Below are 11,635 nucleotides of genomic sequence, written 5' to 3'. Positions count from 1 at the left end.
TCGGCCGCTGCCTCTTTCGTTTGGAACAGGGTGAGGCAGAGGGCGGTCCGGCCTCTCCATCTCGTCCCCCGGGCTCCAAGGGATGCAGCTCAGCGCAACGCTGCGGGGCTCACGTGCAGCCGAGCCCGGCGCCGGGGATTCCCAGCCCTGGCGCGGGGCTGTGGATACCGCGCTGGCGAATCTCCCTATCCGCGTCCGGGCGGAGGGTCGCGCGGGTCAGAACAGCCCGGCCGGGCGCAGGGGAACTCAGGAGGGGAGGAGCCGGAGCAGGAGGGGAAGGAGGGGGCGCGCCGGCCCCGCCCCTGTCCCGCCCCGCCCCTGGCGGCCGGAGCCCGGGCTGCAGCGGGACGCGCCGGAGCCTGAGAGCGGCGGCTGTGGCCTCCCCTGCGCGCAGCGACCCGGCTTCCAGACCCGGGGCCCGCGCCCCTGCGGCAGGGATGCATCATGGCCACGCTGGCTTGTCGGGTGCAGTTCTTGGACGATACGGACCCTTTCAACAGCACCAACTTCCCCGAGCCCAGCCGGCCGCCGCTGTTCACGTTCCGCGAGGACCTCGCGCTCGGCACCCAGCTGGCCGGGGTCCATAGGCTGCTGCGGGCGCCCCACAAGGTACGGCCCGGAGGGGCGCGCCGCGAGCTGTGGACGCAGCCCCTTCCGCGGTGCGCGCGGGGGTCCGGGCGCCGCAGGCGGGTTCGACTGGGTGCGGCCCCCGGGGACGAGCGTCCAAGGGCAGGTCCCCCTCCCCGTTAAATAGAGGGGCCCTGGGCACGCGCCGTCTGGAGCGGGACCCTCCTGGGCGGGCAGGTCAGCCCCACGCGCCGGCACGGAGCTGGGGGCGGGCGCGCCAAGCAGGTGCCGTAGGGGCCGGAGGCGGGACGGTGAAGGCTCCTGGTCGCAGCGCCGTTAGCTCGGCCGGGTGGGCGGGGTGGGCGGGGTGGGGCCCGGGTACCCGGCGCGCGCAGAGCCGGGTCCTGGAGGCGAGCGCTGAGCGACGCCCGGGACAAAACCCCTCTCGGGCCTCTGGGGGCTGCGGGCGACCTCGCGACCCTATCGACAAAGCAAGCTTCCCGGGGACACCTCCTCCTCCTTCCCCGGGGCACGGTTGGGAACGCCGACCGTGCGCTGTGCTCGCGCTCACAGTACCCCTTTTTCTTCAGAGGAGCAGGTGGCCTTGGGAACCCTGGAGGAGCGGTCTCTGTGGGAGGAGGGACGGGGCGCGGGGAGGGGGCGGCGGCGAGCACACAAAGCCTCGGCCTCGGAGCCCCAAATGAGTGTCCCCTTGAAAGAATGGCCTCTCAGTCCACCCGTCAGAGAGTTTTTTTTTTTTTTTTTAAACCCCTTGAAGGAGGAGGACAGGCGTCTTGTAAAGTGATTGTTGCAAAGAGCCGGGCATTGAAAGCTAATCATTGAGTTATCCGGAATCACCTTCCTCCCACTTGCAGATTGACTGCACCTTGAAGCGTGACCCCCTCGGTATATTTTCCGCCTAGAGTTCGTGTCAAACCTTGGAGATGATTTATTCCTTGAAGATCAACATTAGCAAATGTTTGCAAGAGATAACCTTTGGTGCTAAGAAGAACAAATTTGATTTTGAAAAATTCTTCAAGCTTCTGTATAATGTTTACCTGCTTTGGAAGTAGGGGAGGAGGTTGTGCGGGGAAAGCCGTAGATACTGGCGGTGGCGCTCACCCTGTCCCACTTAATTACGTAGTCAGGTGGTCCAGGAGCGATGAATGAGGCAGTTCCATCTTAGTCTCCGTATTGGTGCAAGGTGGTTATAGTCACAGCACAGGGAAAACTCTCTGGCCATAATAGCAGTTGAATTGGGAGACAGAGGGGCAGAATGATGGATTATGAATTCAGTTTATCAGAGTCACTTTAGGAAATTTTTTGGTTCTTCTCAATCAGTGAATTCAGTTAAGTTTTCAAAGGGCTTCTTCCACATCATGATTATTCCGTTCATTTTGGTCTCTGATTACAGTGATCTTTTGTTGAAGCCACAGAAGACTCATAATTGTGGCCTTGTGACCTTGAAGTGGTTTCGTTGAATTTCAAACCCTATATACATGGGTTGACCTTTCAAGCTGTGAGCTGAAGTATGTTTTTATGTTTCCATGGAAGAGCCCCATAGTCTTGATCCACTGTGGAAATCGTGGTGCTTCGGCACCGCCCCTCCTCCTACCCCCAGCTGAAAGCCACCGTACAGCTGCTGCACTGGCTTGCAGAACTTTCTAACGTGTCTTTTGTGGAACAGACAGAAGCAGAAGCAGCTATCTTACAGAGACCTTTAGCCCTTGTCTTGAGGACCAGCCAGGCTTAGTCTCAGAATCTTTGGCCCAAAGACCCCTCGGTATACGCGTATATGTGGCCTTGTGTTTCCAAGCAAGAGCAGAGCAAAATCTGGACATACTTTTGCACACCTGTCACCCCAGCTATTTGGGAGGCTGAGGCAGGTAAGAGCAAGTAGCTAATTTTATTAACCAGAGTTCTGTAAAGCAGCATGCAGGGCATTTATGTGCCTAAATGCACACTTGTATCTTTAAGATAGTGACTGGCTTCCAATACAGAATCTTAAAATTGGATGATCTACCTATGACAGAAAAGGTTAATGAATTTTAGCACCTGGCATGTAGTGTGTGCACCCCTGGGGTTCTTAATATGTGATCTTATTTAATATTACACATGTCCATCAAGTAGGGACTTTATCCCTATTTTGGTGATGGAGAAACTGAGGCAGAGAGCAATTAAATAACCTAGTTTCTCTACTAGTAGGGAGCTGAGAGTCCAGTCAAGCCTATATGACCTCAGTGACCTCAAGACCTCAGTGCTACCATGCTTCCAGGACCAGCAGTGTGGCTGTGGGCAGAAAATGTACCTCAGGGGACTTCCTGTCCTTTACCTTGGGCAGTTCATCCAGTTACCTCTTCTGGCCAGGAACTTTTTGGCCTGGGGCCAGGTAAATGTTAAGAGCAGGACAGTTTGCATTGAGAAGTCTGCTGTGATTCTGATGGGCTTTCCTTTGTATGTGATTTGTTTCTCTTCTCTCACTGCTTGTAGAATTTTGTTCTTCTGTTGGGTTTCTGGAATCCTAACTATTATATGCCTATGTGTAGTTTTTTTTGATCATGGCTACTGGAGTCCTGTATGCCTCACTTATCTGTATGTCAAGTTCTTTTCCCCTGCTTGGCAAGTTTTCTGCCATCACTTCCGGGAACAGTTTTTTTATGTCATCTGAACTCTCTCCTGTTTCTTCATTGACTCCAATCAGTCTTATGTTATTCTTCTTTGCATCATCTAGCAACTGCTGGAATGATTTCTCGTGGTCCCTTACAATTTTGCAGCAATTTTTCTTTTCCAGGTCACTAATTGCAATCTTATCTTCTATATCTGAAATTCTGTCCTCACATTGGTTCATTCTGCTGTGCAGACTTTCAGTGGAGTTTTTAATCGCCTGGCAATCTGTTTGCCTCTGTTTTATGGATTCCCTTTATTTCCTGTGTTGGGATTCCATCATGTTCCTCAGCTCCTCTCTAGATTTATTAATCATGTCTTGCACTGTGAGCACACTCTCTGCTGTTATCTGAGAAATTATTTCTGATTTCATTTTTTCCAGATCCTCTTTTGTTGCCAGTTCAGGGAGTCCAGGTGATTGAGTATCAGAGTGTTCCATCTCATTTCCCTTTGGAGTTGCTGTAGGTGATCTGGAAGTCTGGTTTTGAGACTTGTTTATATGTCTTCTCATTTCGACCGCGGGTGTGGGGGGGATGTTGCTGTCGCCCTCCTGGCTCACCTCCTTTGTGCTGGCAGGGGTGGTACGGTGGCCCGGAAGCCTCCTCTTGTGCACTGGGAGTGGCTCACCTCCTCTGAATGTATATGAGCCTGTTGTTGTCATATAGGTAGGTTTTCAAGCTAGGAATATACTTTCTTTAATAGGTGCTATTCAAATTTTATATTTTCTCCAGAGTTAGTTTCATTAATTTGTCTTCCAAGGTACTTCTTAGAAGTTGTCAAGTTTATTTCAAAGAAGATTTTTGTAATATGCTTTCTATATCCTTTTAAATTCTGTAAAATCTGTGGTAATGTCTTCTAGATCTTGATATTGTAATTTAAAAAATGTATAATTGATATTGTGTAATAGGAAGAAAGGTCTAAAGGAGCAGGGGAAGTGGGAGGGGTAGGGGAAAGGAAAGAAGGGAAAAGAAAAAATATGAGAAAAGGAAATAAATGGAAACAAAGTCTTTGCAAATAGGGAAGGGTGGAGGGGGTGAAGGGAGGGCAAGGGAAGGGGAAAATAATAAGAACCAAGAGACTCATATAATGGTACAAGATCCCAATGATGAATGTAACTGTATTTTATACCTAAAATGTACCAATAAACTGAATGGGGGAACAAAAAGCAAAAAAAAAAAAAATGCAGGAGAAAGATCTTACAGAATTACTGGCCTGGTAGAGTGGGAACTATAAACATCAACCCCTTCTGTGAATTAGCTAATGATGAGGGAATGGGCTAGGTGTCATTCCAGGCCCCTGCCACTAGTAGTAAGCCTTCCAGAGCTACAAAGAATGCTCCTCCCAGGTCCGTGAAGTCTGGCCTTGGCAAGAGGGATAGTTCCTTGGTGGAAGGACACTCTAGGCAGTGGCAAGTGGGGAGAAGCAGAAGCAGAAAGCATGCACACACTCCCAGTGTTCTCAGCTGTCATCTGTGTTCAGATACCTCAGGAGTAACTGAACTGAAATGGATCACACAGAGAAAAGTGTGCAGGTCATAAATGTGCAGCTGGGTGAGTTTTCACAAACACAATGAACACACCTGTGCAAGCAGTCTTGCAAAGACCCCCTCAGAGGGTCTTAATTTTTAAAGCTTGCCTAAGGATTCTCCTGTCTTGGGACCCTTTGAAGTGAACAACCTCTAAGCCCTTTCTGGCTGAAACTTGAGTCTGAACCTCAACTAATGACATACTAATTTCACTCATGTCTGCTGACTCCATTAGCAGTTGTTCATTTAACAAACCCATTGTCTTGGGCAAAAACAATATATTGTGCTTATTATGCTTTATCTTTTTTTCCCAGGCTGATAGAGGCATTTATTTATTTATTTATTTATGTATAGATGAGATCTGGCACTTTCAGGGTTGTATAGTTGTAGACTTTTTTTTTAAACACTAGCTTTTCATAACAGTTCTTGGGAAGATGATTGAATAAGTAATTAGTTTGGTAACAAATGGTCAGAATAGGGGAGCTGCTCATTTTGGTGGTTATATGTTTTGACTGGACTCACTGAGGCCTTTTGTTTTCATCGTCAAATGTTACACAATTGGGTATTGGTGTTTATTTCTGTCTAGATGTTATCAAAGAAAAATTATAAGACTTTTAATGTAGAAAACAGTGTGCTATAGAATTAATAGTCAGATATTTTAAAGCTTGAAATGTGTTTTAGATTGATTGATGCTAATGACATTTAAGAATCTAATGATTATTTTTTATTCCTTGGATTGACAAAACTAGAATTGTAGAGTATTTATACAGAAAGTGATGACAAGCATGCATGTCAAAATGTCAATTATGACTTAGCAATCTGTAACGACTTAGTAATTTAATTGAGGAAATGTTTGATTACTTTCTGTTGGCTGAAGGGAACATGGTGATAATAGCTATGGTGTTCTAGGCACTTGCCTTGGCCAGGAACTGTCCTGGAAAGTCACCACTTCACCGAGCCCCAGGACCAGGGACTGGCATTGCTGCCTCCCACAGGGAGACCAAAACTGGGAGGTGGCACCTGGTCACACAAAACTGAAGTTCCTGAGTTGGCTTCTGGCAGTGGATCTAAGTTTTCTTGTGGGGGAGAGAGCTTGGGGGGGATACACTACTGGAGATTGAACCCAGGGCCTTCTTATTGAGCTACATTCTCAGCTTTTAAAAAAAATGTTTTACTTGAGAAAGGTCTTACTAAGTTGCCCAGGTTGGGCACAAACTTGCGATTGTTCTGCCTCAGTCTTCTAGAGTGCTAGGATTACAGGCATGGGCCATCGTGGCTGGGTAGATCTAAGTTGTTAGTAACTCCACTTTTGTGTCTTGGATGTTCTCCTTCCAGGCAGCCTGTCCACATTCCAGCATGCATCTTCTCAATGGGTTAGTCTTGAGTGTCCCATGTTCATTCCTTTCTCGCTAATTTTGCCTTGGTGATTACCTTGTTCTCTCAGCTACTTCATCTGTAAAACAGCCAACTGGAGTGAGGATTAGACTCCAGCATGGGCTGGGCATCACCTGGGCTCTTACTAGAACTGCACAGTCTTGGGCCTCCCCTGACCTGTTGAATCAGAACGTGCATTTTACTGAGATCCCCTGGTGATTCCTATGCACATTACAGTCTTAGCAACATGAATTACAGCAGATATTCACTGGGCTGTCAGTACAGGGAGTTCTCACTGTCTCCCTGATTGCAGATACCTTCGAGGGTGAAGATCTGGGCTGCTCAGCTCACTATGTTGCCCCAAGAAACTTAAGTAGTGCTAAGATGGGCTGTGCACTAAGATGATTGATTGGTGTTAGTTTTAGAACACAAATCCACTGGTATTATTGCACTAATGAATTTCTACCTTAATCCTCTTAAGGGACACATCTGTGTGCTACATTACATTAAAATTTTTAAAAGATGAGATCATTAGTAAACTTGGCAAGTGTGCTGTGTCATAGCATCTTAGGACAACAATGTTTCAGAATGTTGTATGAACTGCTAAGAGTATCTATGTAGAAGCAGAGTTGAATCTGACTCCGCTGTAATTAGCTCAGTTGGTTGGAGCTGGGCTATTGAGATCAGGATCATGGGATTGAACCTTTTATGGGTCAGTTAGCTTTATTTCATGCGTGGCCACAGACCATGTCAGTAACCCAGCCAGACATCCAGCAGGTGCTGTGCTGGCTCCTTGCAAGGACCTGGGTTGGAATGGACTGGTAGCAATATTTAAGGGGAGGGGGCAACTATGTAACAAGCTTGTTCTGAGGTCTGTACTGTAGGCTTCCCTGTAAAACTTTATTTACCCCCATAACAGCTCTAGCAGGTAGACAGATAAAGAATTTCCAGTTGACAGATGAGGAAACTGAGGCACAGAGAGGTTAAGCAGATTGTTAAAGGCTACTGTGCCTTAAATAAAGGAGCTCTGATTTAAGGTGAAGTCTTTTTTTACTCCAAAGCCTGCAGCCAACTGTGTCCCATTATTAGAAAACCAGCAAAGCACTTGCTCTCTGTGCGGGTGGGGGTGGGGCAGGGGTTGCTGTCTGTCACAGGGCTGTGATTTAAATGGCTATGCTCTGCTAAGTCCTTCCAGGGTTGACCCTCTGTGAGTCCTTGCCTTTTGTTTTGGAGTCCAACCTGAGCCCCTCTAGAAAACAACAAGACTACCTTTGCCCTCCCCTGCTAGACTCTGAAATGTTAGTTCTTATTGGTGGCGGCTTAAAAACTGATTAACATTCGGAGGCCAGCTCAGGAGCACCCCTCCCCCACCCTCCTTTCTTCTCCATGGTTTATTTCTCTCTCATGATGAAACTTCTGAACCCTCGAGGGCTTTGCTTTTCTTGCTCTCTGGCAACCTCCACACCATTTCTCCAGGTGTATCTTTTTGCCAGTGGCTGGCTTAAGAAAGTACCTGATTGAAGACTGGCTGTATTAGTCAGCACAGCTGGCTCTACCTCCACAGGCCATTCATAGAGGCTTGGGTTTGTCAGCGTCTTCTCCTCTTTAAGGCCATTCAGCATTTTTGGGGGTTGGGAAGAAAGGGAGGTGGGGGGGTGTATTTATGACCCAGAATGGGGAAAATTAAATTATAATGAATATTAAATCTCACCATAGGGATGCAATCAGCAAAATCCAGATTGAGAGAAATTATAGTTTCTTCAATAAATAAGTTGCCAAAAAAAGAAAGAAAAAAAGAAAAAAAGATGAAAGGAAACCTTTCATTTCTGAAAAGAGATTTGAGAGCCACGTCAACCAATGGCAACATGTGGTCCTAGTTGAAAACTGATTCAAACAAACACATTGTTAGTAAGTAATTGAGATCATTGGGGAAAGTTGAACAGTGATTGGCTGTTTGATATTAAAAATTATTAATTTTAAAGTGTGTTAATATCTTAGTTACTTTTCTTGTTGCTGAGACAAAATACTTAACACTCAAAGTTAAAGAAGGAAAGGTTCATTTGCCCTCATGTTTTGTAGAGGTTTCAGTCCATAACTGGCTGGCTCTAAGGCAAGGTGGCTTGGCAGAGGGGCCTCAGAGAGGAGAAACAGTTCATGGCAGGCAGAAGACAACAAAATCAGCAAGCAAGCAACAAGTCATAAGTTACAATAGCAGCTTCCTTCTGCCCCTTTTATATTCTATCTAGGCTACCTGGCTTAGGGCAGGTGCCAAACCAATTAGTGGGCTAATTTAGTAGCACACACCCTTAATGCCAGCATCACACATTCTAGATTTAGCCAACTCTGAGAAAGCCCCACCTATGACTGCATGAGGCTTTGGGGGGACATCTAGACACAAACCATAACAGATGATGTTGAGGTTATATTTAAGTAAGAATTTGTTTCTTTGAGAAGTACATACTGAAATATTTAGAGCTGAAATTATATGATGTCTGAAATTTTCTTCAAAATGATCCAGGATAAAGGACAAGTAGGTGAGTCAGCCTATAGAGGGAACATGGCAGAGTATGAGTCAAAGTTGGACTGTGGGTAAATGGGGAGGGGATCTTATCATATTTTCTTTAATTTTGCATATATTGAAAAAATTTTTTCAATGAAAGAGTAAAGACTTAGGTTATGAGTTCCAGGGTGCTGTTTGGGATCAGAGCTCTTCCAACTGAGATGGCTAAATGTCAGTGGAGTTTTTTGTCCTGCCTCTCTTGATATTTTTCTTCCCACCCTCATGGTCATGTTGTCCTTAATCTTAAAAGACAAAATGTAGGCATCAGTCCTTTTGTGTTCAGATTGCCTTTCCAGGTTCCATCAATTCCCCTGGTGAAGCTAGCAACCACCAGTTACATAAACGGCTAGTTTAGTGAAGGAAATGTAAAGGCAGAGCTATGCCTGTGGTTTTAGTATATGCACTTGCATTTTTTATCATCAAACCAAGATGTGGCTAAGGCCATAATAAATGGTACCAGTATATGGAGGACCCTTGACTAACAAACTCAATTCATTTGTGAGGGCTGGTTGTAACTCAAGTTGGTTGTAAGTCAAGACTATTTTTCCCATAAGAAATAATGGAAATATCCATAATGTGTTCTGAATCCCCCAAAGCACTCCTTAACTAACCTTTTCATATAGGTTTTTTTTTGTTTGTTTGTTTTTGGTACAGGAGATTGAACTTGGGTCCTTGCGCTTGCGCAGCAGGCGGTGAAACCACTGAGCTAAATCCCCGGCCCTAACTAACCTTTTCATATAACAAAGGGTTGTATAACATGTATAACACCAATAATTTTCCTAGTGTATTCACCAAAAAAATTATAAAATGTACCTATTTTACCAGAAACAACAATTTCATACTGTCACCATTCAAATTGACATATTTAGCTTGCAAGAAGGGAGAGTTCAATGGAAGGTGGTTATTGTTTTGGAGCAAAGTCCCCTTCCATAAGAACATCAGGAATCTGGCTCTCTGGTGTCCTTTCTCTCCTTGGGAGAGTCTGTAGCGCACTCATACCTGCTTTTGGCTCACTAGGCCTCAACCTTTTCAGAACTATAAACTGGTCTAAGGTTGTCTGTTTCTGTCTTTTCTTTAACACTGTTCTGTAGTGTGACATGACATTGTCATTACATACGTGAATGCACTGATTGGCTTTTTCTCTGTGTGGGTAGGTCTTCTCTACAATGTTTGTAGCTCTGTCCATTTTTTTCAGAATTTCCTTATTTCAGAAGAAGCTCCTCCTCCTCCTCAGAAAGCTCCTTAGCTGCCATTCTCTGTTACTCAGCCAGAAGTTGCTGAAGTTCCTCTGTAGACAGTTCCTGTGAGTGCTCCTCCACCAGTTCCTCAACATCACCACTGTCTACCTGCAAGCATATGGATTCTGCTATAGTGACATTGTCATCAACCCCAGGGTCAACTGAAGGCTCAAGCTCCTCTACATAGCCTTCAAAGTCTCTCTCCTCTATAATTTTGGGCCACACTTTCTTCCAGGCAGATCTCAGTGTCCTTAGAGAGACATTGGCCCAGGATTTCTCAATTAACTCCACACAGGAAATACTGGCATTTGGGTTGTAACTCAAGACTTTGGTCATTTAAGTTAAAACTAAAATCCCAGTTGTAACCCAAGTTGTTTGTATGTGAGGCCAGTCATAACTCAAGGGTTCACTGTAAAGACATTCAACTTCCCAGTGACTGTTGGAACCTGTGGCATGCCCATAGGTCTACCCTGGGGTCTTTCCTCATTCCCAGTGAGCCAGCTCTGCCTATACCTTCAGTGTCCCTCCACAGAGCATCTCAAGAGACAGTGAATGGCAATGGTGTAATATCTTTTTATTTTGTATAGGCAGATCAATCCATTTGTGGGTTAACTACTGAGGAGGGGAAGGGAAAGATGCATCATTTTCAAAAATAAAATATTAAGTTACCATGAATCAACAAGTATATATACCCAGAAATGTCTGTCTTTAGAGATACATAGTAACAAATGGAATCTATGTTGTATCTATTTGCAAGTCTGGAACATGATTCCTTTTTTCTGGTTAGTTTTATAATTTAGAAATTAAAATGTCAGCTTCCAAGGGAAAATATTTAGAGCTTAATGTTAGGAAAAAAAGTCTTAAATTTTTTTTTAACATGTTGAAAAAGGGAAAATGTTAATGATTACAGTTCAACATAGAACAGTATTCCTAGATTTGACAAAAAGGAAGCAAATTAGTTTCTTGAGCGCCTCATCAAATAATATTCTTGAAAAGAGGAAAATCACAGTGGAATCCTCTTTGGTCTTGATAAGGCAGCTCTGCCTCATCATGCACTGGTTTTTATAGAAGGGAATGAAATGCCAGAGTCTTAACCAAGAATGTGTGGGACAAGCCCAAGATTTTTTTTAAGTTCTCAGAATAGAAAATAACCGAGGCATTGCCTGATTGGTTCACTAGATCCAAAGGATGTCTTGAGTTTTGTAGTAGATGAATTCCTGAGCAAATGCCCCTAGCATGAATGACTAGAACTGGTGTGTGTAGAGCAGGTGGGGGACTCTGAAAGGTGGGTTGTTGGAGGAGAGAAGGCAGAGGAAGTCCTGGACAAACCAGGGTCATGTACACCATCACAGCTACTCACTGGCCACAATTTTGAGTAAAAAAGTTTGTACCAATTACAGTTTATATCATCTATTCACCTATGTTGTTTTATTTATGATTTAAGGTCACTTTCTCCAACCTTTCCCTTGTTAGAATTATTGGTGTAACTCATAAAGACAAGTACTATATATGGAGACTCTGGAGTTGAGACAACTGCCTTTAATATGCTTTCTCCCTCTTTTACTACTTTTATTAAATAAGAGCAAAATTTAATATCATCTTGCTATAACCTTGAAATCTTGATTTCAACCTTTGCAAACAATTAGAAGGAGACTTCTCTTTTGGGGAATCATTGCTGCTACGGACATCTGATTTCATTACACATGC

At 44.9% G+C, this 11,635-nt stretch overlaps 1 protein-coding gene across 15 annotated transcripts in view; it reads left to right on the top strand.

Annotated features, from left to right (window-relative positions):
- The first annotated feature begins 326 nt into the window (after positions 1-326).
- Fhod3 (formin homology 2 domain containing 3) overlaps positions 327-11,635 on the top strand; it is a 497,386-nt gene continuing 486,077 nt past the window's right edge. For 12 of the 15 annotated variants that reach the window (XM_021236693.2, XM_021236691.2, XM_021236688.2 and 9 more), the window contains exon 1: positions 328-609. In XM_021236693.2, the coding sequence (XP_021092352.1) occupies positions 445-609 (165 nt within the window). In that variant the 5' untranslated portion in view covers positions 328-444. Of the gene's footprint in view, positions 610-11,635 lie in introns of all 15 variants that reach the window. The other 3 variants (XM_087189308.1, XM_087189306.1, XM_087189305.1) reach the window with 1 other exon arrangement.

This window comes from Heterocephalus glaber, unplaced genomic scaffold (genome assembly GCF_053883595.1).
Source record: "Heterocephalus glaber isolate CG9 unplaced genomic scaffold, H.glaber_assembly_v1.0 deba00000331, whole genome shotgun sequence".
In the NCBI taxonomy this organism is placed as follows: Eukaryota; Metazoa; Chordata; class Mammalia; order Rodentia; family Bathyergidae; genus Heterocephalus; species Heterocephalus glaber.
The sequence above is the reverse complement of the archived record's forward strand: the minus strand, read 5'-3'. Positions and strand labels throughout refer to the sequence as shown.